The 25,110-nt window shown below is 41.6% G+C and overlaps 1 protein-coding gene and 1 long non-coding RNA gene across 14 annotated transcripts in view; one reads left to right on the top strand and one right to left on the bottom strand.

The window, feature by feature from the left end:
- Thrb (thyroid hormone receptor beta) overlaps positions 1-25,110 on the bottom strand; it is a 388,991-nt gene that overhangs the window by 59,142 nt on the left and 304,739 nt on the right. For 12 of the 13 annotated variants that reach the window (XM_029469084.1, XM_029469083.1, XM_029469081.1 and 9 more), the window contains one exon: positions 12,436-12,696. In XM_029469084.1, coding sequence (XP_029324944.1) covers positions 12,436-12,696 — 261 coding nt within the window. Of the gene's footprint in view, positions 1-12,435; positions 12,697-24,703; positions 24,708-25,110 lie in introns of all 13 variants that reach the window. The other variant, XM_029469089.1, reaches the window with a different exon arrangement.
- The window catches only part of LOC110308861, a 93,085-nt gene that overhangs the window by 42,772 nt on the left and 25,203 nt on the right, over positions 1-25,110 (top strand). Inside the window, exon 2 of the long non-coding RNA XR_003834806.1 lies at positions 24,907-25,043. This is a non-coding gene — a long non-coding RNA (uncharacterized LOC110308861). The remainder of the gene's footprint in view (positions 1-24,906; positions 25,044-25,110) is intronic.

The raw sequence follows: 25,110 nt of genomic DNA, 5'->3' as shown, positions 1-25,110 counted from the left end.
GAATGGGTGGGTAGGGAAGTGGGGGGCGCTATGGGGGACTTTTGGGATAGCATTGGAAATGTAATTGAGGAAAATATGTAATAAAAACATTAAAACCAAAAAAAAAAAAAAAAAGAACTACATAGAGTGATGTTTCAAAAGACTAAAGATAACATTTTACATTTTTTTCAGCTCATGTATTTTCTTGGATGTGGAATGCTCATGAGAGAAGGGTAACTTTCAATATCCTCATTCTCTAATGCTGGAGAATAGAAACATACATGCTTATCAAACCTCAACTGGTTTGTAGGTTCTGAATAGTTAACACCATTGTCCTCAGATACATTGTAAAATGCCTAGGACATGTCCTCTCTGGAGGGGATTGAGCAGGTTGTCTTTATGAAGGTAAACAGGTGGGTCATAATGAAGAGAATTCTGAGATATTGTGAGAACACTCCAAGAAAATAAAAATCTTGTGGTCTCAGTTTCTTCAAAATACAGATTGCTCTTGGGACATGCTCTTGTGCTCCTGCCAGGTGTATGGGTAGGAGTGAGTTTGCTTCAGATTACAACTGACTTTGCAATTTGTTTATTTGCCTCAGTGGAAAGATTTCCCCCATATGTGGCTTGTCCTTGTGACTGTATACAGCTTGAAATCATGACAAGTTTAAATTGACTAAGGCTCTGAATAAAGCTGGCTTTTGCATGAATGTGGTCCACCTCATTTGCCAGCCCCATTCTCAAAGGTCCCATGGCCTCTACAGTGGTGACAGGACTAGTCTTATCTTCTGAGTAGAGAAAGACAAAAATGGTAGGTGAGATTGTTTTTGGGGGGTGGGCATCTCTAGTGGTTTACTGCACTTTCTGAGCATACTTACTTGCTTTCAGACTTTGGCTCATGGCTTTTGAAATTTAGGGCATTTGAAGGTGGGTATAATGGCTTGTGCCTGTGGTTCCAGCACATGGGTGGCTGAGGCAGGATGAGTGACTGAGCCCATGTGATCAAGACCAGCCTGGGCAACACATTGTGAGCATCAGAAAGAGGAGGAATAGCAGTGGGGAGAAGAGGAGTAACATGAAGGGGAGAGGTGAGAATGAAAGGGGGGGGGTTCCAGAGAGACCTGACTGCAAAATTACAAAGCCCCTGAGAACACTCATTCCATCTAGGAAGTAGCTCAGTGCAGGAGATTGAGTCTGATCCCTTATAACAACCACACACCCATCCCCCCCCACTCTCACCCACCCACATACACATACTACACCACACTCGCACGCGCGCACACACACCACAGACATACACCACAACCCTTCCCCCTCCTCCTGTCCCTCCCTCCTACTCCCACCTGCATGCATGTACATTCCTGATACCACACACACACACACACACACACACACACACACACACACACACACACAATGGTGGCATGGGGCTCCATGTTAGCCCATCTGGAGTAATGCTAGGCTCCTGGAAGTCTGGGACCACCCCAGGCTTAAAGTATCTGTCCAAGCACTTCCTATGCTGGGAAGGTCTGGAATTTTGAAGCTGTGTATTCTAAATGTGCTTCACTTATCTGTGAAATAGAGTATCTATGTGTGCTTCTACAGTGGTCCTCTAGAGCTGAGTATGCATATATTTATAATAGATACATATAATATATACTAGATATAATAAATCAACTGTATAAAGTAGCACAGCAAGGAAGTTGAAGAAGACCCAAGGAAGCAGATCTTCTCAAGGGGGAAGATGTGTACTGGGACTTGTCTTAACATCTTCATTTTATATTATTATTTCTACAACATTGTCACAAAGGGTGCTAGCTATTCTATGCTGTCCCCATTTCAACTAAATTTATCAAAAAGCTGAAAACAGATCTACCACAAGATCTAGCTATATCACACTTGGGCATACACCCAACTGATTCTACATTCCATTTTCGAAGATACCTATTCATGCTCATTCTGGCTATCTATGATGGAAATGGGAAAAAACCTAGTTGCTCTGATGATGGATTGATGAATAATAAAAATGTGGCACATTCATACAATGAAAATGTTCTGGAAATTACCTAGTAAATACCAAGACAAACCTAAAATATGCTCCAATGTCAGCTGCTTTGTAGGTTAGTCAGATTGGGTTAAGGGAAGGAAAGAAGCACCAGGCCAGAGTAGAGTAGAGCTACATATGACATGGTGGTATCTCCTTTCTGTGACCCACAGCAAAGCCTTTAGGCTATGGAGCTTCCCCGTGCTTCCCCCAAGTTTCACTGGACATGCACTAGCTTCAACAGTGTCAGAGCTGACAGAGAAAGAGCACTCCAGGCACCCCCCCCCCCCAGAGCTCAGAATAGTTGCTTAAAAAGAGAACTTTGCAGAATTCACTTCTGCTGAATCCAGTGAGATAAGAAACCATTTCCTAAGGAAGTCAGAGGCTTTTTCAAGTGAGGATATGAAGATGAGAGCTGGGGTGGGGCTGGAACATAGATATTCTCTGGGTCATGTCATAAATGCTGCATGCGACTTTTTAGTACTTCTACTAAAAATCATAAGGAAATACCAGTGAACCCTACAGAATGTAGGTGAGAAGTGTATGGGTAAGCCCAAGGTTACTGTCTTTAAAAATTAATAAAAGCAATCCAGGGATCTGCTCGGAGATCTTCAAAAAACCATGTAACTTAAAGGACAACTTGAAGAAAAAGAAAAATGTGTATTAGCTTGCATATCTCCAGAAAACATCACTGTCCTGAAAAACAGAAGAAACCAGCTTCCCAAATAGTATACACTATATATACAATATAACAATAAATGAATACAAATGACCTTCAGTTGGTTGGGGAAAACAATGGGTTAGCTCATTATTGTGACTCTCGGCTTTTGATAGTGACTTTGGAGGGACTGTGACTACCTGCAAAGCGTTCAGATTATCTCCAGTCCTTTGTTGGGGGGTGGGGGGAAGTATAGGCACAGGTACAGAATCATCCTTCCAAAGAAAGTTTGGATTGAGCATCACACCTATGAGTACCAGGAACAATAAGAAGAAACTGCACCCTAAGATAGCTCATGAATATTAAGTGGGGTGACTCTATATCAGATTTCTGTCTCCATAGAAACCTATCTGGTTGAAGGTGCAAAAGATTAACATGTATTTTCCCCTTTGTAAAGGGCAGTGGATCTTACTTACATGGATTTTGACCTTTACTTTTTTATCTGAGGCTTATTATAAGGAGTTCTTTTCAGAGCTAGTCAAACAAAGAATCCAGGAAATCTCTCTTCATTAAGTCTAAGGTTTAACTTAAAATAGTTATGGCCTTTAGAGCTACATACTGTGGGATAACTATGAGGAATCAGGGGTGAAGCCTGCCATTCACAGAATATTGCCACCTAGATGAATAAACCATCACTCCTTACACAATATTCTAAGTCAAATGTCAAGTGGCTGAATAATAGATAAGTTTGAGTTAGACAGTCCCATTTTCAGCCTAGTGCTACATTTTAAGAGGCAGTAATGTTTGATAAACTCAATCTCATTGTGTAAGTCAATGCTGACAGATGTCACAGGGATAGGGCTTTGCAAAAGCTCATAATCCTGGGTCAGAACAATGCTGTGGAGAATGACCTTGGGTCATGAGGCTTTCTGACTCTCGTCTTATTTCCAAGGTTGTGCAGTTCTGGGTTTCTGGTACCCTGAACAGGCTTGTGTCAAGTAAGCAAAATTCATCTGGATCTGAAAGAGTAATCTGTAAATACAGCTCACCATCAGAACAGCCACAAGGTAGTTCCCAGGGTGAGAGACTACCCTGAAGACAGGGCAAGCCACCAATCATTTGTGATACCACCTTTGGTTGATGAGTCTTTGTCTCTGGGATACTCAAAATCAAAGCATCTATCCAGAAGCAGCTGGCCATACCCTCAGGGGTGTGTGTGTGCATTATGGAGTACATAAATGCTCCCAGAAACCTTCAGTGGAACTGAAAATGGGGTCTGGAGACCCTGAAGGTTTCTGGGTCATTGGAGATAAGGTCCAACAGGAAATAGGACCACTGGAATTACCATGGCATGAGACACTTGATTTCCCAACTCAGTTTGTACTGTGTTTCATATCTTTGTGGGGATGATAGGGTTTTATGGCCAGTGCTGATTTAACAGGTTCAGCCCTCTTTTCCTCACAAGTGGAGATATGATTTCAATATTGAAAAAATAACTTTAACAATGAACCATACATCCTTGTACTTTATTGATCATCAATTAATCTTCATGCTCTTTATTGGAAAGAATTAGTTATTTATCCAATGCTAAGTGGCTGGTTTCAGAGGCAAGAACCAATCCACAATTGTTTGGCCCCATGTTTCTCAAGCATTGGCTGGGTGTTGTGGAACATGAGGATACTTAGGCTGTCTTTATAGCCCATGATCAATATGCCATTTAGATATATTTATCTAAATTTGACTGGAATATCTTTGTAGTTTCAATCTGTGTCAGAAATGGCAGATGGCATGTATCTTCAGAGTTTTATGTCAGTTAACGACTGCTTGTTCCTGACTTTGAGAACTACACATTGAACATGTTAATGGATATGGGTTTTGTTTCTATGCCCTTCAATCCATAGTAATTGGTTCAAGGCAGTGTGAATTTAGTAATTATTTTCCCATGAGTATTTGGCACTCCTAATACCCATACTACCCCTGATGATCTTTCTAGCCTCACCAGAGAAGTAAAACTTCCATCTACTGATAAGTCTCTATAACATCATTCAAGAACTTATTCTATCCAAAACTATCCAGTCTTCAGATAATAGAATGGAGATCAGAAAGGCTCAGGGCCTTGCCTAAGCTTAAGATGTGTTAGGTGGCAGAAGCAGGAAGACATGCCCAGACTGTACAATCAGTATGTGGGAACATGTCATGGTGGGTGGAACCCCTAGCACCTCTGCCTTGTACAATTCCAGTGTTCTGCTATTCCAAGCTCTTGGTTTAGGATCTCAGAACAGAGTAATCTCAGAGACCTGGTACTCAGGGCTAGAATGCCTGAATCGGATTCTAATTCAGCTACTTTGCATCTTTGGTGATTTTTCACTTAAGGTTTTAAGATTTTAAAAGCTTTGCAAAAAATACTTCGGCTGCTACTATGAGCTCTATCAACCATTTGTGTCCCTGCTCTACCCCTGATGTGATGATCTGTTGTGCATTATTTACCTACTTGGCATTTCAGTGTACATGTTCTGCAGGGTAACACAAGGTCAGAAACAGTAACAGAAACCAGAAAGGCTTGAAGGTCAGAAGATTACTTACATACTGAGAACAGTAAACATTTACTTAATCTCCACTCAATTGTAGAAATTGTACTGAGGGCTACTCATAGTCTCCTTTATCTATACAGAAATTGAAAAGGCCACTTGATCACATTACCCTATTCTGAGGATCAGAGGGGCTCAGAGATTTGCTCTGAGCTTGTGCGATAGAAAGTAAGAAGTGAACTTAAGACATCTGATTTGAAAACACAGTCTTGCTACTAAGATATCATATAAGTATTCATTGATACAGGTGGAAAGATCTGTAAACACACTTGTACGTAGAATTAAGATCGGGCACCATCTTTACGCCAAGGGAGCTTTAGAAGTAAGCTTGCTGTGTATCCTGGGGCTAGTCCCTATGCACATTAGTATAACTCCACAGGCTTTCAAAGCCATAAGTAGAGTCATACTGTTAATGCATGCTCCACCATATTAGATATTCCTAAAGCATATTTCCAAGCTAAGTTTTTAATTTTCTGAATGCTTAGATACACTTTGATTTATTTAAACATACCTTCACGGCTGGAAAGATTTAGATTATTTCTAATTTATTAGCCACAAGACCAAAGTATGAAGAATTGAAATTCAGGCCCTTGTACAAATGTTTCTAAGGGTAGGGTATCACAAGAGGGACAGAGGGATCAGATCTGACTTTCTCCATATTATAGAGATAGCTATGCTGACTTTGGAGAGCTCACAGTGGTCCATCAACAGCTCTGTGCTCTATCTCAGTGAGAAGTGAGCTGAATGGACCTGAACCCTGATGTTCTGATGTTCCCCTTCCTTCTGTTACCATTTCCAGTTTGTTCTTACTCCATTTCATGCTAATTGGTACCTTGCCCTTCCTTTTTCATTCTGCACCTATTTACTTATGGATTATGTTTCCTGCCTTTGAAGTACGAAACCACACATCTATCTTGTGCACTCCAGGAACTAGTAGTGAACCCTTATATCATGTTGGTCACTAATCCTCCTTGACAGTCTAAGGAGTATGGAGCAATGCTTTACTCAGTGGGACTGAGACCATAGTGTCTGAAGCATAGGGCACAGTGGACAGCAGAGGCAGACAGATCCTAGGAAGGGCTCCAGCTGTGTAATTCAACTTTCTCAATACTAATGCACTTCCTGATGGCCTGGTGACAGTATTGACCACTGAAAGGATGAATATCCATCTTGAAGGATTGCAAAGCATAAGGTAATTTGTAGATTATGACTCTGACTTTCAGGGCACTTTGTTATCTTGGTGAATAGGAGCTGTATATCATTTGATGTGTCACTGTCTATTTAAGTCACCTGTTCTCTACGAAGATCATGGATTAATTAAGTCTGCCCCTTCACTGACATAAGATATTATTTAAATTCAATTATTGAAAAATTACTTTAAATTGTATAAGCCCTGGAGGATGGTTTTTTATTAGATATTTTCTTTATTTACATTTCTTTTTCATTATTTTATTTTATTTTTTTGAGACAGGGTTTCCCTGTATAGCCTTGGCTGTCCTGGAACTCACTCTGTAGACCAGGCTGGTCTCAAACTGAGAAATCTGCCTGTCTCTGCCTCCCAAGTGCTGGAATTAAAGCCGTGCACCACCACTGCCTGGCTCTTTATTTGCATTTCAAATGTTATCCCCTTTCCTGGTTTCCCCTCTGAAATCCCCCTATCTCCCCTCCCCTGTCACCAATCCACCCACTTCTGATTCCTGTCCCTGGCATTCCCCTATACTGGGGTATAGAACCTACACAGGACCAAGGGCCTCTCCTCCCTTTGATGACCTACTAGGCCATTCTCTGCTACATATGCAGCTAGAGCCATGAGTCCCACCATGTGTACTCTTTGCTTGGTGGTTTAGTCCCAGGAAGCTCTGGGGGGTACTGGTTAGTTTACATTGTTGTTCCTCCTGTGGAGCTGTAAACCCCTTCGGTTCCTTTGGTACTTTCTCTAGCTCCTTCATTGGGGACCCTGTTCACAGTCCAATGGATGGCTGTGAGCATCCACTTCCGTATTTGTCAGGCACTGGCAGAGCCTCTCAGGAGACAGCTATATCAGGCTCTTGTCAGTAAGCTCTTGTTGGCATCCACAGTAGTGTCTGGTTTTGGTGGTTGTATACAGGCTGGATCCCCAGGTGGGGCAGTCTCTGGATGGTCGTTCCTTCAGTCTCTGCTCCACACTTTGTCTCTGCAACTCCTTCCATTGGTATTTTGTTCCTTGGGGGATGGTTTAATAAATGATATTCTAGCTACAAGAAAGAATAATCTAGTGCCAATAAATGTCAGTTTTCAGTAGAATATTTTAATAGCAAAGGAAAATGCTGATGATTTATTGGTAAGCATTAAAAGCTGGTCACACATGATATGCCTCATGTGACCCACGTTTGTTAAAAATAGATAAAAGAGACAACTAAAATGTGATAAAAATTGTAATAATGTTTGTCCTTGGTAGCTGAAACAAAAATATTTTTATAAATTATTTGTAACTTTATGACTTACTGAAATTTTTATTTCCCCTGCAACACCATATAGAATGTTTAGAAAAGAAAAAAAAAGACGCATTACATTTTTCTGATTTTTCTTTTCTTCCCAGGAATCTGAGATTCATCTATTTTTACACCATGAATGGTGCAGATTTACAAAGAAACTGCAGTGGCATCATTACATTGATGCTTTCCTCCCAGCAGCCCCCATGCCTCCTTCCAGAAAGTTCCTGGCTATTACAGAGGCCCTGCTTTATGGTTACAGTGGGTTGCTGAGGTTTAGCTCTGAGGAGTCACCTCCCTATTTGTGACCAACTTTCTGGGCTTGCTGAACTCTGTGATTCTCAACAGAATTTTAGGAGGCTTGAGTGTGGAGAAGGGAGTAGCCTTGGAATAGTTTTAGAGTGCAGGGTGAGTTCCAATCCTGCATTAGGGGCTTTCCAGAAGGGATCCATCACCAAGGAAGTGTTACCAAGGGGGTGAATGAGCATGTTTTCAGGCCCAAAGTGAATCCCCAAGACTGGATTGCCAGTTGGCTCCAAGGGCTGTAGGAAAGACAGGGTCAGGCATATCCCTGAGAGCCCACTAGGTGGCAGGCCCTTTCTTGCCGTGAGTCCTTATGAATATCTGCAAGGCTTGGGGGACACTCTGGTCCAGAGTCAATAGAAGGGACAGTTGAAATACAGATTCTGAGGTCCAGCCCAGCCCAACTGGGCCCTCAGGTTCCCCTTTCTCCTTCCCTCTTGTCCTTTTACTAGAAGACTCTATGAGGTCCATGCTGGCCTCAAACTCACTCTCCCCTGCACTTTTACGGCATATGGAGGCCTGTGGTTACAGAGTGAATCACCACACTCAGCTTAGACTCTCATCTCTACAAGCTTCTGGAAATACTGTTAGTGCCACTAACTGGTGTGCAATATTGAGCACAGAATAAATCAGCTCGGACTCAGGAAGGGAGGAGAAGGCACAATCTCTGATGCAGAATATGAGGGGTTCCAGGGCTCTTCACTTAGCATGATTAAAGCACATAGATGTGATGCTTAAAAGATTAGCTAGAAACTCCAAAGAAGCTCCAAGCAAAATACATTTAAGAGTATTTTACAGATAAGTCAATGATTTTCAGATTATTTTAAGAACACTAAGAAATCTCAGGCATTAGAGACCAATACATTCCTTTTCTTGCTTAAGACTTTGGCATAGTTCTGGCTACATGTGGCTGACCAGGCAAGTCTGACAGTACCAAACTGGTCTGTGTCTGGCTTGGGGAATGGCAGTCACTGATGTTGCATCTGGTTGCCGAGAAGACACTGTGAAAGTTTCTGCAGCTCATTCTCCTTTTCTGACCTTGAACTGGCAGTGAGCAATATGCATCAGTTTGCAGCCCACAAGCCACACATGAAAGTATTCTGAGCTAGTTCAGATAGCCTACTAATTTGGGGTGGGGATTATTGTGTAACTTAAAGCAGCCAGTTTATTGTTTTGAATCACTGACCCCCAAGTAAACCTTTGTGTATCAACTCAAGGTCATTTGGTTCTTATGGGAGACATCTGGGGGTGCTTGGAGTGAGGTGATTGTGTCCTTTGGCTCAAATGTTCCTTTTCCCACAGTTAGACATCAAGTATAATATACTGCACACAGTAGGCCCCAAGCACTAGAAGATGAATGCATGCTAGAGTAGGCCAGGGCATCAACTGCTTTAAGGCTGGTGGCTAGCTAGGAAATAAATGCCCAGTATGAATGGCCATCAGACAACGCTTTCCTTATGGATTCTATAGATGTAGCAGAACATGGAGCAGACAAAAAGAACCAACTCTCAAGGGCAAACATAGGCATCACTCACTGGTGTTCTAATATAGGAGGGAAGTTTACTGTAGTAGATTTTTGGGCTTTGTAACTCAGACCACTTGGGTGTCATTTCCCCACAAAATTTTAAGCCCAGATCCAAATTAACCTTGGTGGTATCTCTGGAAACCTCCCAAAGTTTGCCTCTGTTGATTTTCTTTCAACACCAGAATAATGAAAATGCACTCTAATGATTTAGGGAAAGAGCTGGAAGAAGATCCTAGCTTCATAAACAGCCCACCTCACTGTCCTCATCTGTTTAAGTCCTTTGGCTGAATTCCTTGCTCAGCAAGTCAAGGGATTTATGTGACATAAGGATGTATAGACACGGGAAAATGGTGGCTGCTATTTAAAGTACACTATTAAGTCAGGTACTATGCTTAATTATTATTATTAATTTTTTTGAGACAGGGTTTCTCTGTATAGCCCTGGCTGTCCTGGAACTCATACTGCAGACCAGGCTGGCCTCAAACTCAGAAATTCACCTGCCTCTGCTTCCCAAGTGCTGGGATTAAAGTCGTGCTCCACCACTGTCCAGCTGTCCTGAATATTTAAGCACAGTATCTTATATAGCTTTATCAACATAACATATATACGTTTGCTCTAAACATAGTTCCACTATGATAGGTTGATGTTCTAGCTCAAATGTGTCAATCTCAAAATGTTGTGTTCTTAGCCCCTGTACTGTAGAATTTTAAATCAGAAGACTAGCTTTTTTAGCCTAAATTCACTATCCTCCTGCCTCAGCATCCTGTGTGCTGGAACTCCCCCTCCTCTCACTTTCAAAATATATCAACAAACAAAAGTTGAACATTTTGAACTTTCCATAACTAAGAACAAAATCTCTCGTAAATGATTGGGACGACATTCTGTGCATGAATGAACTTGGTTTCCGGTTGTGAATGAGTTCAACTGTTCACTAAGTCCTTCAAACACGGGGATGCTGGCATTTTGATATAATCCAAAGACAGGCATGGTTTTAGTGCAACCTATAAAATCTGAAAATACAATCTGCTAGTAAATCTGAACTGTAGTTCAAGTGAATATGAGCACATACCCATCCACACACAGAGACCCTGAGCACACACCCACTCACACACAGAGACCTTGAGCACACACCCACTCACACACAGAGACGCACCTGTCTCACATCCTAATTTCTTTGGGAAAAAAATTATTTTGCCATTAAAAAAAATCCTCTTCAAAATTTCAAAGAATTTCTTTTACAAATGTCTGCATAAACAAGACTTTAATAATGGCTAGCTATATCAATGTGGAAGGCATATTAATGTGGAAGTGGGAAGATTACACAGGGTCTCACCCCTAGGCAGAGTGTACAGGTTCCTAAGGGAAAGGGAGAATTGGTCTCTCCAGGGATCAGCCCCACTATTGGTTGTCTTGAAGCAATATGTGTGCAAACAACAAAACAGACGAGCAGGTTGTGTTTGTATGTTTGTGCATACACATATATACATAATACATATATGCACATATACAATACATACATTCATACATACATACATACATACACGCATATACACATATATACACACATACACATACATACACACATACACATATATACACACATATACACACATACACATATGCATACATATGTATGCCATGATAATAATAATAATAAGCTATCAAATGGAGAGTGGGTGGCATGGGAGATGTTGGAGGGAGGGTAACTGGGAGGAACTGGAGGGAAGAAAGGGAGAAGGGAAGAGAATATAATGTGATTTCAGTTTAGAACATTAAAAAATACCTCTTTATACTTCTAACTAATCAGTGCAGAAGTACAAGCATCACATTTCAAAAGGAACATAGCATTTCTGCCTATTCTTCAGTCAGAGTGGAAGATGCCATCCTTGCATAATGTGTTTTTTAATGAAAACATCTGTCTTGATTTCCCAGGGAAACTGGAAAGAGGTTCTAAGGCAGGAAGACCTGGGTTCTTTCTCACAATTGAGGAGTGTAACTGTGGCCAATGCCCAAGACAGGCTTCCTCATGGCTCACTTCCTCTTATGTCTCCATATAGGAGGTATTCTTATTTGACTGTGAGATTTTCAGTTTCAGACAATCTGGATTTATCATAAGTAAAAACCAAAAAGCTAGTCATGATAGTTTTAGCTTGTAAACTGGACTGGCAAAGAATGGGTAGTTATAAGAACTTGGACACTTAAAGACACAGGTTGGTTTAAGAAGCAAAGATTTTGGGCAACCATAAGACTATAAAGCGATCAGCATGGAAGACATCTGTCAGGTGAGGTGGCCTGAGGTGAGACAGGGCTAAATCTTATGTGATCAGGAACCAGGGCCACTTTGTCACCCCTCATGAGGTGACAACCTCCTAACACCCTAATCTTCTCTTGGTGATGGTAACAGAGGATTTATGGACCACAGACATTAAAATCTCCTTGTCAAGTATGAATTGTCTGTGTCTGTTAAAGGACAGCATTGCAATCTCTCTAGCTGCTGGTATAATTAGGATAGGAAATGCGTTCATAAGCGCATGCTCATGAACTCAGCTTGAAGCAAGTAGATATGAGTGCAGCAATGTGTGCTTACACTTCCACAAGCAGAATTAAAAACCAAAATAACCACATATTTGCTCATAAAAAAATAAAAAAGGATATCTTCCCGAATGTTGGTATATGGTGTAAAGTGCTTGCCTTTGGACCCCACTTGTTTATTTATGTTTAAGAGAAAATTAAAGGACTCCCTCCCACCCCCAGGAGGATCAGCCAGGGAAAGGCAGCACAGACACTAGGCAGGTGAAGAAATGGAGACAGAGCAGTCATGGGAGAGACACATGCGTGTTAACAGTCTTGTTAAAGGTCATGGTTACCTTTACATTTCTTCTCTTCAGTCTGGAAAGTCTGGGCACTTGAGATGCTCTGATCGTTCACATCCTCAGGATCCAGTTGGAATATAGAGCTTGTCCAAGTGGCCTGGATAAGGTGTGGGGAAGTCTGCTCATTCTTCAGTGCACCACGCCTCTCCACGTGGCTCTTCCTGTGCAGGCAGGCTTCAGACATTCCTACCAGCTTCCAGTCCTGGCCTCGGTCTGGACGGGGCTTCTGTTTGTCCCAGGCTGGAAGGCCATTTTCTGGTGGGAGGGAAGCAGAAAACACAAGATAACAGATTGTAGGTATTGCCAAGGGTTTTCTGAGATTTTGCATTTTAGAAGTCTAGTTGTTGCTCATTTCTTTTGGTCTGCCACTGCTTGAAAGCACTTCTATAATGGCAGGGCAAAGAGCCACCCACCTAAGCTGATTGCCTGCTGGAGAAATTAACATATTTCCCCCTCTATTTTTTGAACTTCTCTACAGCAAGTCTCTGCTGGTCTTGCTACTACAACAAACAGTGGCCCATGAGCAAGCTGATACCCATTTATATCACTGCTTAGATGACCATTTGAGGTCTTGAAAGTCAGACCTGGCCATGACCTTAGATCAGATTCTTAGTATACATACTTCCAGGTGCAGCCTGGTTTGACTTGGGTTACATCACAGGCTGACCTGAGAGACACTGTGTCACTTAAGTTGGCCAAACTCAAGTGGCCATACACTGAGCCTGACAATCAGTTCTGACTGTCTTTTACTCTGATGGCAAAACAAAAGAAACAGGAAGGAGCACTGATAATAAAAGACAACAAAAAGCAACACAGCTCCCAAGTCTAAACACATTGATGGAAGTTTTGTGTCTTCAAGGTAGTCCCAACCATGCCATAAAATCACATAAAAGGAAGCAGGTCATGTTTTCTCTTTGTGGCAAATTAAGAGCACCAAAGATAGAAGGATGAGCCTGGGTCTCTTAGGCTGGGTACCAGATAGCTAATATTATGTTTTTGAGTTCAGTCTATGTGGTGTATAGGTCTGTTCTCTAGAATGGGCAAAAATAGAATAATATAATGAATTTCTTACTGGGAGAATCTCTTCTACTAACAATTTTCACCTTAGAATGCCTTTACTATATAGGAAGATATAGCAGAGGACAGAAATGGTTCACACACACACACACACACACACACACACACACACACATCACACACACACACACAAACATACACATGCAATGCAAACATGCACATACATATACATAGATGCATATATATACACATGCACACACAAACATGTGCACACACACATATACACCACACACAAAATGCATACACAAACATGCACACACACATATATACACATCACACACATACATATACATATATGTGCACACATTTCATACACATACACATATATATACATGCACACATATACATATATGTATATACACATGCACAAACACACACATACCCGTGGGTTTAATTGTCTACAGTTGGAGTCTATACACCACACACAAACATGCATATACATGTACACACATACACACACACACACACACACACACACACACACACACATACACAGTGCAATTTATCTGGTCCAGAAATTCTTAGCAACTATGTTTCCCAATTAGGAAAGGAGTAGCCATATACTCCACTGACTGGAAGACTAATTTGAAAGTGAGGTTTTTGGTAGTTCTGGGTGAATGAATCCAGGGCCTTCTACTTGCCAGGCTGGTGTAGCATCATTGGACATGTCCTTGCTGAGTGAGTTTTCTTTAAGGCTGAAATTACCAAAAAACCACAGCAAAATTCCTGATGCTTACAGAGACCAATCCATCCTGACTTGTGCACAGGGAATTTTAAGTGACTTTTCAGAGTTAGGCACACTTTGGGTTTCCATAGTACCCTCTCAGCTACCATATCTTCAACAGAGGTTGTGTGGGTGGTTTATCTGGAAGTGTCAGCTGTCAGAAATCACTTTTGAAAGTTATGGCCCTCTCTTGAGTCTCATGCTCCCATACCCATGAGCATTCAAACTTCTGATCCAGGAGAATGTGAAGGACCACAAAGGAATAGGCAAAGGATTTCTTTCTCTTTTGAAAAAAAGATTTAATTTAGTTTTATTTATGTGTGCATGAGTCCCTCTTCCCCCACCTGAGGGTTTAAGTGTCTACAGTTGGAGTTTTGAGCTACCTGATGTGGGTACTAGAATCAAACTTGTACATTTGGGAGCTGAAGGGGTCTATAGCCCTGTAGGAGGAACAACAATATGAACTAACCAGTACCCCCAGAGCTTGTATCTCTAGCTGCATATGTAGCAGAAGATGGCCTAATCAGCTATCACTGGGAGGAGAGGCCCTTGGTCTTGCCAAGATTATATGCTCCAGTACAGGGGGATGCCAGGGCCAAGAAGTGGGAGTGGGTGGGTTGGGGAGCAGGGCAGGGGGAGGGTATAGGGGGCTTTTGGGATAGCATTTGAAATGTAAATAAGGAAAATATCTAATAAAAATGTTTTTCAAATAGAGGTCCCCCTTAAAAACAAACAAACAACAAACCTTCTGCCTTTGGTAAGGGCAGTGGCAAGCACACTGAATTGCTGAGCTGTCTCTCTAGCCCCCAGTGCAGGATTTCTTTGCCTAGCAAATGGAAAACCCAGGGCTTGAAGTAGCTCATATCTCCTGTGGGAGAATCCTATTGTGCTTTAGGCTTTGGGTTGTACCAGTTGCTCTGATTCATGGAAAGGGCTGGAAATTGTCCATGCTTAGGATTGTGTGAGCCATTGTATTAGGCAGGTTAGGCAAGCATGGATGCTTTTTTCTCAGGGTTTATGAGGTATTATTCATTGCATGATGAATCAACTATTCCCCTTTCCAACCGTGCCCACCACCAGTGCAATTACAGGCATTTATTCTCACTGTTCCTTGAAAGGAAACAAACATCTTTAGATAGTATTGGATTTCCAACTTAACATATCTGTGTATAATTCATTCAGGCACCTATTACCCATGAGGGTTTAAGCTTCTTGTGAATGAATTACTAAGTGATTGAATGCAAAGGTTAACCGTGGGTCTGGACAGACTCACTTTACTCCCATGGACATGAGAAAGCTCACCCATGCGTGTTTCTGCTCTCTCTGCCTTATGTTCAGAGATTAATTACCCACCAAATTCTACTCTGTAAAGTTCAATTTAAAGAATATTAAAGTTCTCAGAGCATTTTGTAAAGCTTCTAACATATAATCTTTTTTGCATTAATTTCTAATTATGGTAGTAATTCCCCAGCCCTAACAATAAATTAAGAAATCAGGCAATCCTTATTGAATCTGGGTCTCAGATGAAACACATCTAAGGAGTGTCCACCCAAACGAGACATTCTCCCTCAAAACAGAGCTCATTAAAGCTTGTTTTGCATGTCCTGTGGGCCAGCAAGTGTGGGTGTCTCCTAGCAAGGGAGACGATTTTGGGGTAAGGTGAGCAGGAGGATTGCCTTCCGCTTTCCTAAGAAAACCACTTGAGGTGGTTTGGGTAAAGACTCCATCAACAGGAGGCATTTACAAGTTCATAATTACTCTCTGTAATTACATTCACAATAATGATATTCAGTTGCTTAATTGGCAGGTTTATGGGACACACACTGCTGGGAAAACTGGAGATTGAGAAGCCCTGGCTGGGTCATGGGAAAATGGAATAGGGATTTCTCTAAAGGGAATATGATTCCACTGAGTTCTCCAGGTGAATGAGACACCTCAGAGTTTGAGATCCAAAGATAAACTTAAGGTAATAAAACAAGCTTTGGCATTTGGAATAAGTTATATATTCTCTAAGTTTCTAACATCTTTTACAGAGCCTTCTAGTTCAGTTTTATTGTCAAGTTGATACAACCTAGAGTCACTTGGGAAGAAGGAATCTCAATTGAAGAACTGCCTATATTCAAATTGGCTTTTAGCCATGTCTGTGAGATACTGTCTTGATTGATGATTGATGTGGGAGGGCCCAGTCCACTGTGGGCATCACTATCTCTAGGTACCTGTAGTAAGAAACTGGCTAAGAATGAGCCAGTAAGCCAGTGTTTCTCCCCTGCTTCTGCTTGAGTTTCTGTCCTGACTTTCCTCAATAATGGACTGTGACCTGGCAATGTGAGGTATAATAAACCCTTTCCTCCCTTGAATTGCTTTTGGTCTTGTTTATTACAGCAACGGACAGAAACCTAGGTAGAGGAAAACAAAACTGTGCTAACATTTACAAATCCCTGAACTGTTGTTGGGCCTACTGAGCAAAGCTATTAGGTGCTGGTTGGATATTGAAAATTTCAAGCATGGATTTAAGTAAATTCTTTTTCAAAGAGATGGTTTAGGTATTCTCTGGAACACACTGCACATAGCTTTTAAAGCTCTAGGGATGTAGCTCATTGGTAGAGGGCATGCCTAGCACGCATGAGGCCCTGGGCTCAATCCCTAGAGCCACAATAGCACACATAGTACCAGACATAGTAGCACATATCTCATCAAGAGATGGGGGCAGGAGGATCAGGATTCCAAGGATCAATGTTATCCTTGGCTACATAGAGAGTTGATGTCAGTCTGGTGAACATGAGACTCTTTTTCAAAAAGAGGATGGAGCCAGTTCTTTGCTGTGTGTTCATCAGGACTATAAAAGGGGAGGATCCCAGGGATAATCATATCTTATAATTCACATGATCTAAATAATTTGCTCTTATATCTAAATCATCTGACTTTTTAACATGGTGTTCTCCATGAAAGAGTTAATATAATTTGTCTGTTATAATAAAGTTAATAGATAGAAGAAAAGTCAACAACTTGGTGGGACATGGACTAACACTAGAGCAACATGTACGTGGTTGTCTCAGAGAGTTTAGAGACAAATGATTGAATCTTTATTTCATGACTGTCATTATAATAGCTTTGGATACTACAATACTGACTGACCTAAGCAATCTTTAGCAAACAAGAAATGAACACAAATTTTAATAACTTAATCACCTACATCCTATTTCTAAAGGTGATAGAAAATAAATCTGTCTGTCAAAGAAGGAAAATTGTACTAAAATATTCAAGTATTTAAGGATATAAAATCCAGCTGATATCTTAGAAAAGAACTAAAAGAAATAAAGAGGTCAGAAGGGTCATCTGAGTAGGCAGGGATTTCCTATTATACAGTCTGAAAGTGTGTGGCTTGTATTAAAAAGCCATTGATATAAGATATTGAGACAGGTGATGTACATAACATTATCTGAAACCCCTGGGCGTGTGGAATTGTATTGTGAACATCAGGTCATTAATTTGTTTTTCAAAGATTTATTTTTACTCTGATGTGCATGAGTGTTTGAGTGATGTTACAGTATGCCACATGTGTGATAGCACCTGCAGAGACCAGAAGGGGGCATTAGATCACCTGGAGCGGGAGTTACTGGCAGTTATGAGCTGCCTGACACTTGTGGAGGTGGGATGAGAGGTAAACCCAACTAGGGTCTCTGGCAGGGCAGCCAGTGCTCTTAACCACTTGTCTGTGGGTCTCAAGCGGTCAGAACTGCTTCCTGCCTTTTCTGCTAAGACGCCTCATGCTGATTTATTCTCCCACAGCGTTGTCTCTTGGTGTATAAACTGCAGCCATAAGAGGCTAACACAGGGATCCCACTCCCCAGAGTCTTTGTAGAAGTTCTTCACTAGGTCTTCATGCTCCTCCTACAGTCAGTTCCTGCAAGAATGGTCCTAATTCCCCAACCATCTTCTATAGATCTTACTTCATTCTCCAGAACTTCCTGTCTGCCTCAATATAAGCATTCCTGAGGGAGGGCTAGCATTGCCAGGGTTGCTGCTGTGAGAGACCCTTCCACATGGTAAGGATGTGAGCTCAAGGGACATAAGCAGGCACCAAGAGTAAAAAGTGCTATGGAGATATCTATCTATCATCTGCCTATCTATCTATCTATCTATCTATCTATCTATCTATCTATCTATCATCTATCTATCTATCTATCTATCTATCTATCTATCTATCTATCTAGGCTTCATAGCCGTGTCTCCAGAGTCTAAATCTTGGCTTCCTGTTGTTCTGTTAAATCTGCTTCCAGTTGTGAGAGGCCATAAACCTGTTTGGTCTGCAAGTCCTTCAGAGAAATGATTCTTCTCTCATATTTCTGGTATCTCCGAAAGAGAAGTTTATTAGAGATAAAAAAAAAAAAAACAAAAACAAAAACAGAAAACAGGAAAAAGAAAGAAGGAAAGGAAGGAATGAAGAAAGGAAGAAAAAGGTGACTTTTGCAAATTCAGAGATGTGGCTGAACCCTACTATAAGTAGTCAGTAATGAGTAAATAAATAAAGTTTTGCCCATGATTCCTGGGTTCCATGTGTCCGTGCTTGTTTTTAAAGGAAGAATATCATAGCAGCAGGAGTTTGTAGTACAGGAGCTTCAGAGAGATCAAAGGACAGAAAAATAGGCACACAGAGGTTAGGGTCCCCAAAGCCACCCCTGGTGACTAACATCTTCCAATTACCCCCACTTCTTACCTTTCACTACTTATGACTCCATCAAGGGATAAACACACTCAACATGTCAGTGTCCTTGAGACAGTGCCTGGCAATGTTAAGAGCACTTCTTTTACGCATCCAATCACCTTTCTTTCTCTTCCTTCATCCTCCCAACTCCATCTCCTCTTAGCTTGATTTTCAAAGATCATCCATGAATGAAAGGAGTTGGGTCAATGACTTTATGCCACTATGTCAGTGACTGAGACTTTTTGACCAATTACTTCCCAGCAGAAGTGGTGGTTTAAGGACAATGCCTGGAGAGTGTTGGGCCTAAGGATTGGCTTGAAGACCAGATTCCTATCTACCATGAGAGCCATTATGGGGGATGCTATAATGAAGGGTCCCTTATTGTCTTGTGTCTCAGATAACAGTGGTGAAGACACATCTTGACTTTTATGGAGCCTTAAGGTATATCTCTTTTTAAGATTATATGACATAATCTCCCACCCTCCCATTTTTCCTGACACTTTTTACTTACTCCATCCTGCCATGTGCAGCCTTCTATCTGTGATCCCATTTACATAATGCATGTAGTGTCCTTGTCGGTCAATGTTGATACAATATGCATTAGCTGTGTATTGGTTGTTTATTTAGCCTATGTGACAAAATTCCTAATGAAAACAATGAGGAGAGTGAAAGCTGTTGAACACTCTAAGGCATAGTCCACCATGGCGTAGGAAGCATGTAGCAAGAGTATAGGAAGATGCACAGAAGGAAGCAAAAGATGGATGGGAAGTAGAGCCAGGCTATAATCTCAAGGCCTCTCCTCAGTGACCCACTTCCTCCAGTGAGGGTCTACCTCCTAAAGTGTCTACAATCTTCCAAAACAGAACACCCACTGGGGATTGAGCATTCAAATTCCTGAGCCTGGAGAGGGACACCTCATGTCAAACCACAACACTCTGCAAAGAGGAAAGTATTTCCTCAGCAGACTCCAGCTTTCTTATCTAAAAGCCATAGGTGTGTGTCATCACTGCAGATCCCTCAGAGCGACTTCTGCTCTTCCTCTGCCCAGGAATGCTAGGGAAAGGAAAGCTGTTTGGCAGTATTGGATTGTGGGCCTCTACTGCTCAGAGGTCCACTCTGGCTTCACCTTCTATGGGCTGTGATCTGGGGCAGACGGTCCACATTTTTTCATATCTTTCCTGAGTACTTGTTTACAACTTCTCTATGCAAGGCAACACCATTCTGTATCCTCTGTGATTATACCAATGGCTCATGCTTATCTTGCCTGATTAGATTCTAGTTTGCATTTCCATCTCTCAGTCTTAAAATGGCATCACCACATAAATACTTGAACTAACTTAACATAGTCAAGAGAGCTCTAAATACCCTTGAGGTTGAACAAAGTCCATGTGATCTTCTAATATACTCATTGAACTATAATCTGCTTAATATAGGGCAGTCAGCCACTTTAGTTAGCATCAAAGTTCTGGAACAAAAGGCAGCTGGATGATGATGTAGGTATAAAGCTTCAAACAGCTCTGTGAAACCTGTAGACATGAAGACATCTATATCACCTAAATGGGCTCCGTTCCTGGCATCTGTCTTTCATAAACACCACAGCGGACACTGAGACAAGACTTCTTGAAGAGATTCTGTTAGGTGGCTCCATCTGGGTTAAGTGGGTGAGCCATTGGCAGGTTCAGGTGTTTCTTGGTGTCTTTGGATCCATGTGAGGTGGCTCTGCCTGGCCTGGGCATCTTCAAGAGCAGGCCTGGGGTGACACTTCTATTCACGAATCTTAGTGTGGAGAACTACCCTATGTGATGTCAAAAAATAGGAGAAGGGGTGATTCTGAGCAGAAGCCAAATAGTTGACTGTTTTTAAAGTGATTGCAATGGAAGGCTACATGACATTAAACAGTTTCATTAACAAGGTTAGGGTAGAACTATTTGAGAGTGTTCATGTGTAGATGACAGAGGCCAACATGTATACATGTTGTGGCATGTTCAAGTGTTGATGATAGATGCCAACATGTATGCATGGTGTGGCATGTTCATGTGTACATGATAGAGGCCAACATGTATGCATGGGGTAGCATGGCAAAGACCTATGAGTGCTTACTGGGCCTTCTTCCACCTTCACCACTAACAATGACAGAGGACAGTGCTACTCTGCTGAGTTCAGCTCCTAGGGGGGAAACTGTATGTGCCCCTCCCAAGTTCCCTTTCTCCTTCAGCAGACAGAAATAGTCGAGGGCTTCCTGAGCTCAGCTTTCCCTCACTACTTCAAATTGGGGTGAGTTTTCATCCTTTGGAAGATACAATGTGCTCTAACAGTGTGTAATCCTGTTCCATTTTAAAATATCTTATTGGTGAATGTCAGTTTTTCCAGTGAAAAATCTCAGGTAGGCCTAGAGACTGGGCCCACATATTTCTTTTGTCCTTTGCATAATTTATATCTACAGAGAAAGTAGGAAGTTCTGGCCATTGTAAGGGAGGGGGGCTTGAATGACAGCTGGGCACAGGTCTTCTAGGTCACTGGCCTCTAAAGGAATTGGTAATAGGAAAGATGATAAAGGAAGACAAGTGTTTATTATGTGTGAGGGACATTGATGGCATCCTAAAATTAACAACAGTTAAAAACCACCAAGAATCAGGCTGAGCTGGAGAGGTGACTCAGCAGTTAAGAACACTGGCTGCTTATCCAGAGGGCTCAGGTTCAATTCCCAGCACCTATAGGGCAGCTCATAACTGTCTGTAATTACAGCTCCAGGGGAATGTAGTACTTTCACATAGGCAAAATACCAATGCACATAAAATAAAAAACTTAAAAATATCACTAAGAATTTACTATTTGACAAATCAATAAAGCACTAAAAGAATTGTTACATGAGTTCCTTCTGTATAATCCATCATGCATATATCACCTCATCTAATATAAATAAACATCTGTACCAAGAAGCTCAAATAATACTAGATTACCTTTCAATCAATAAACAGGAGCAGAGCAGGTAGGAAGTTCACTGCTTTCTGTGTTCCTCTTTAGACTGTGTTACAATATATTATAACTGGGAATTCTTTTTCTTGCCTTCCTGAGCTCCTGGGCCTTTGGTTTGCCTGTCTAGCCTGTAGCTGTGTACATGAATGAATGCCCATCATCTGAGCAGAATCAAATCAAGCTCCATAGCTTCCTATGCCCTCCCCTCTCTTCTGTAACTTGGAGGGAAACAGGAGACCTGAAAGATCCCGGCTGTTGATGTGCCTGCTGGTGCTGACTACCTTCCCCTAGCCCCACACTCCTTCCACTAAACCTCTCTTCCCTCACGTCCTCCCCCTCAAGGAGCTAAGTGGTGGCAGCCATCTTAATACTAGAGCAGAAGATAAAAAGGAGCCAGGAAGAAAATGGAGTTCTTGCATTTCTATTGGAAACTTAAGAGGAAGCAAGCACATCGAGACCACATTTGTTCACATGTAGAGCAAGCAGAAGAACTGACAGAAGGGTGGGTGATAGTGATGTATGTGCTAAGATGCTCTGAGTGTGGTGTGCCCATCTCAAGAACAGATTTACTGCCTCACCCCTGAGAATTTGGGGCCCTTGGTCAGCAAGTCGAGAAACCAGTCTGTGCAGGCTGGCAGCCCCTTGCCACATATTGTTGTCTTCCTTTTGCCAGCACCTGCCTATTAGTTTTCCTCCAGTTGAACCTGGGGTTCTCTATGTGGGCATGTAGAATTAGGTTTCCTGTCCCAGAAAGATTAACTTGTTTCACCAGCAGGGACTTCCAGTGCATTGTGGGTGAGACTTGGGAGGCCCTAAGAGACAGACAGATCTTTCCCAGGTCTGGTGGTTCCCACTGTGTTTCTGCAGCAGATTCTGTGAACGGGTTGATTGACAGCCTCAAAAAAAAAATCACTGTGGGCATTGAGACTTCAAATAATTATGCTGAAGCCAGAAACTGCAAGGATAGTCTCCCAGAAAGTGAAAATAATCAACATTGAAAAAAACAAAACAAAACAGACACATGTGCTTAGAACATTTAAATGAGTGTCTTCATCTATTTTAACATACAGCCTGAAATAAAGTTAAGAAGCAAATCAATACAAGGTGTGCTTAGAGACAGCAGAATTCCTTTCATTGGAGAAACATGAATCCTGGCTTGGCGCTGAGCACTGGTCAGAGGCTCAGAAAGAAGAGAAATCACATCGTGGAGCACAAACAGGCCTGATCCTTAGGAATGTATGCTTCCTTTTATAATTCACACTGCATCTGATCACTGAATTCTCAGGTTCGATATCTCAAGTTTGAGGTAATCACACTGAAGATCACAGAGCTTCTATTTAGCAGATTAGGAAGGCTCTGGCAGCTGCAGGAACCTCCCTATTCAAGAGCTTTACAGACTCCCACAAGGGACAGATGCTTGCTTACTGCAGGGTTAGAATTCTCTAGTGCTATTATTTAAGGAATAATGTTTATTCTTACTGACAGTGAACTCTTATTTTTTGAAAACAAAAACAAAAACAAAAACAGATTGGCCTTGTTTTATGGTCCCAAATGTGAAATATATTTTATCCGGGTATCCATCCCATAATCAGCCTCCAAATGCTGACACCATTGAATACACTAGCAAGATTTTGCTGAAAGGACCCAGATATAGCTGTCTCTTGTGAGGCTATGCCTGGTCCTGGCAAACACAGAAGTGGATGCTCACAGTCAGCTATTGGATGGATCACAGAGCCCCCAATGGAGGAGCTAGAGAAAGTACCCAAGGAGCTAAAGGGATCTGCAGTCCTATAGGTGGAACAACAATATGAACTAACCAGTACCCCCCAGAGCTCGTGTCTCTAGCTGCATATGTATCAGAAGATGGCCTAGTTGGCCATCAGTGGAAAGAGAGGCCCATTGATAGTGCAAACTTTATATGTCTCAGTACAGGGGAACGCCAGGGCCAAGAAGTGGGAGTGGGTGGGTAGGGGAGTGGGGGGGGGGGGGGGNATAGGGGACTTTTGGGATAGCACTGGAAGTGTAAATGAAGAAAATACCTAATAAAAAAAAGTAAGAAACGAATGTGTATCTATCTTAACCTTGGAAACCAGTGCCAGGGATAAATAAAAATTCACGGATAAATAAAAAACTTGCAGACTTAGAATTTTTTAAATAAAAGGCAAAATAGGCCTCTTGGGTGAGCAGACCAACTTCTCATCTCTCACAGTAAGAGGAGTTACACAGGGCAGCACTGAAATGCAGGTATTATTTTTATGTATTACACACAAGTATGAAAAATGGAATATATATATATATATATTCCATATATATATATATATATATATGGTGCAGGGTTGGTGAAATGGCTTAAGGCACTTGCTGCCAATCCTGACAACTTGGGTTTAATTCCTGGGACCCATGGTCTAGAAGAGAGTGGAATATTGCAAGTTGTTCTCTCACCTATATATATGCACATGTGGTATGAACTTGCTTCTCACCTCGATACATACATGATCACATACACACTAAAAAGTAAGTGTAAAATGTTAATAGGTCTTTACACACACACACACACACACACACACACACACACACTGGGAGAGAGAGAGAGAGAGAGAGAGAGAGAGAGAGAGAGAAGTTGTCTCTGTTCTAGGTTTTCATAGAATAGAATCTCACTACAACTTGCCTTAAAAAAATGATCCATGTCTGTGCAGATATTTCCTTTGGGGCTATTTTGACCTAAGAATGTTTAGACTTTTCTTCTGTGAGACTCAGAGGCTCTCAGATATCAAGAACACCTGTCTTAGTTACCTTGATGGCTGGCAAGCAGACTACACTGAGAACTTTGGGGAGTTCTCAGCTCCTCCAAATAGTATGTAATACACCAAAATATATTTGCTGAAATGGGTCCTAGTAACATGACACAAATGTCTCTGGGTAGCGAATGTCCCCTAGAATGGTTCAGTTTAGCATCTGTACTTTATGGGTCCTGTTCCAACAGCAGAAGCAAAAAAGGGTAACTGATGTGGTACCATGCAACTATAATCTCATACTTGAGGGATGGAGTCAGAAGAATTAGGAGTTCAAGGCCAGATAAGTATACAGATCCATCCATTTATAGATACGGCTAAATAGCAGGTAAGTTTTCTTCATTCTTCATATCTTTTTAGTTTTTGTCTTTAACTTTTCTTTTTTTTTTTTTTTT

This window comes from Mus caroli, chromosome 14 (assembly GCF_900094665.2).
Source record: "Mus caroli chromosome 14, CAROLI_EIJ_v1.1, whole genome shotgun sequence".
NCBI lineage: Eukaryota > Metazoa > Chordata > Mammalia > Rodentia > Muridae > Mus > Mus caroli.
This window is presented reverse-complemented; position numbering and strand designations above follow the sequence as displayed.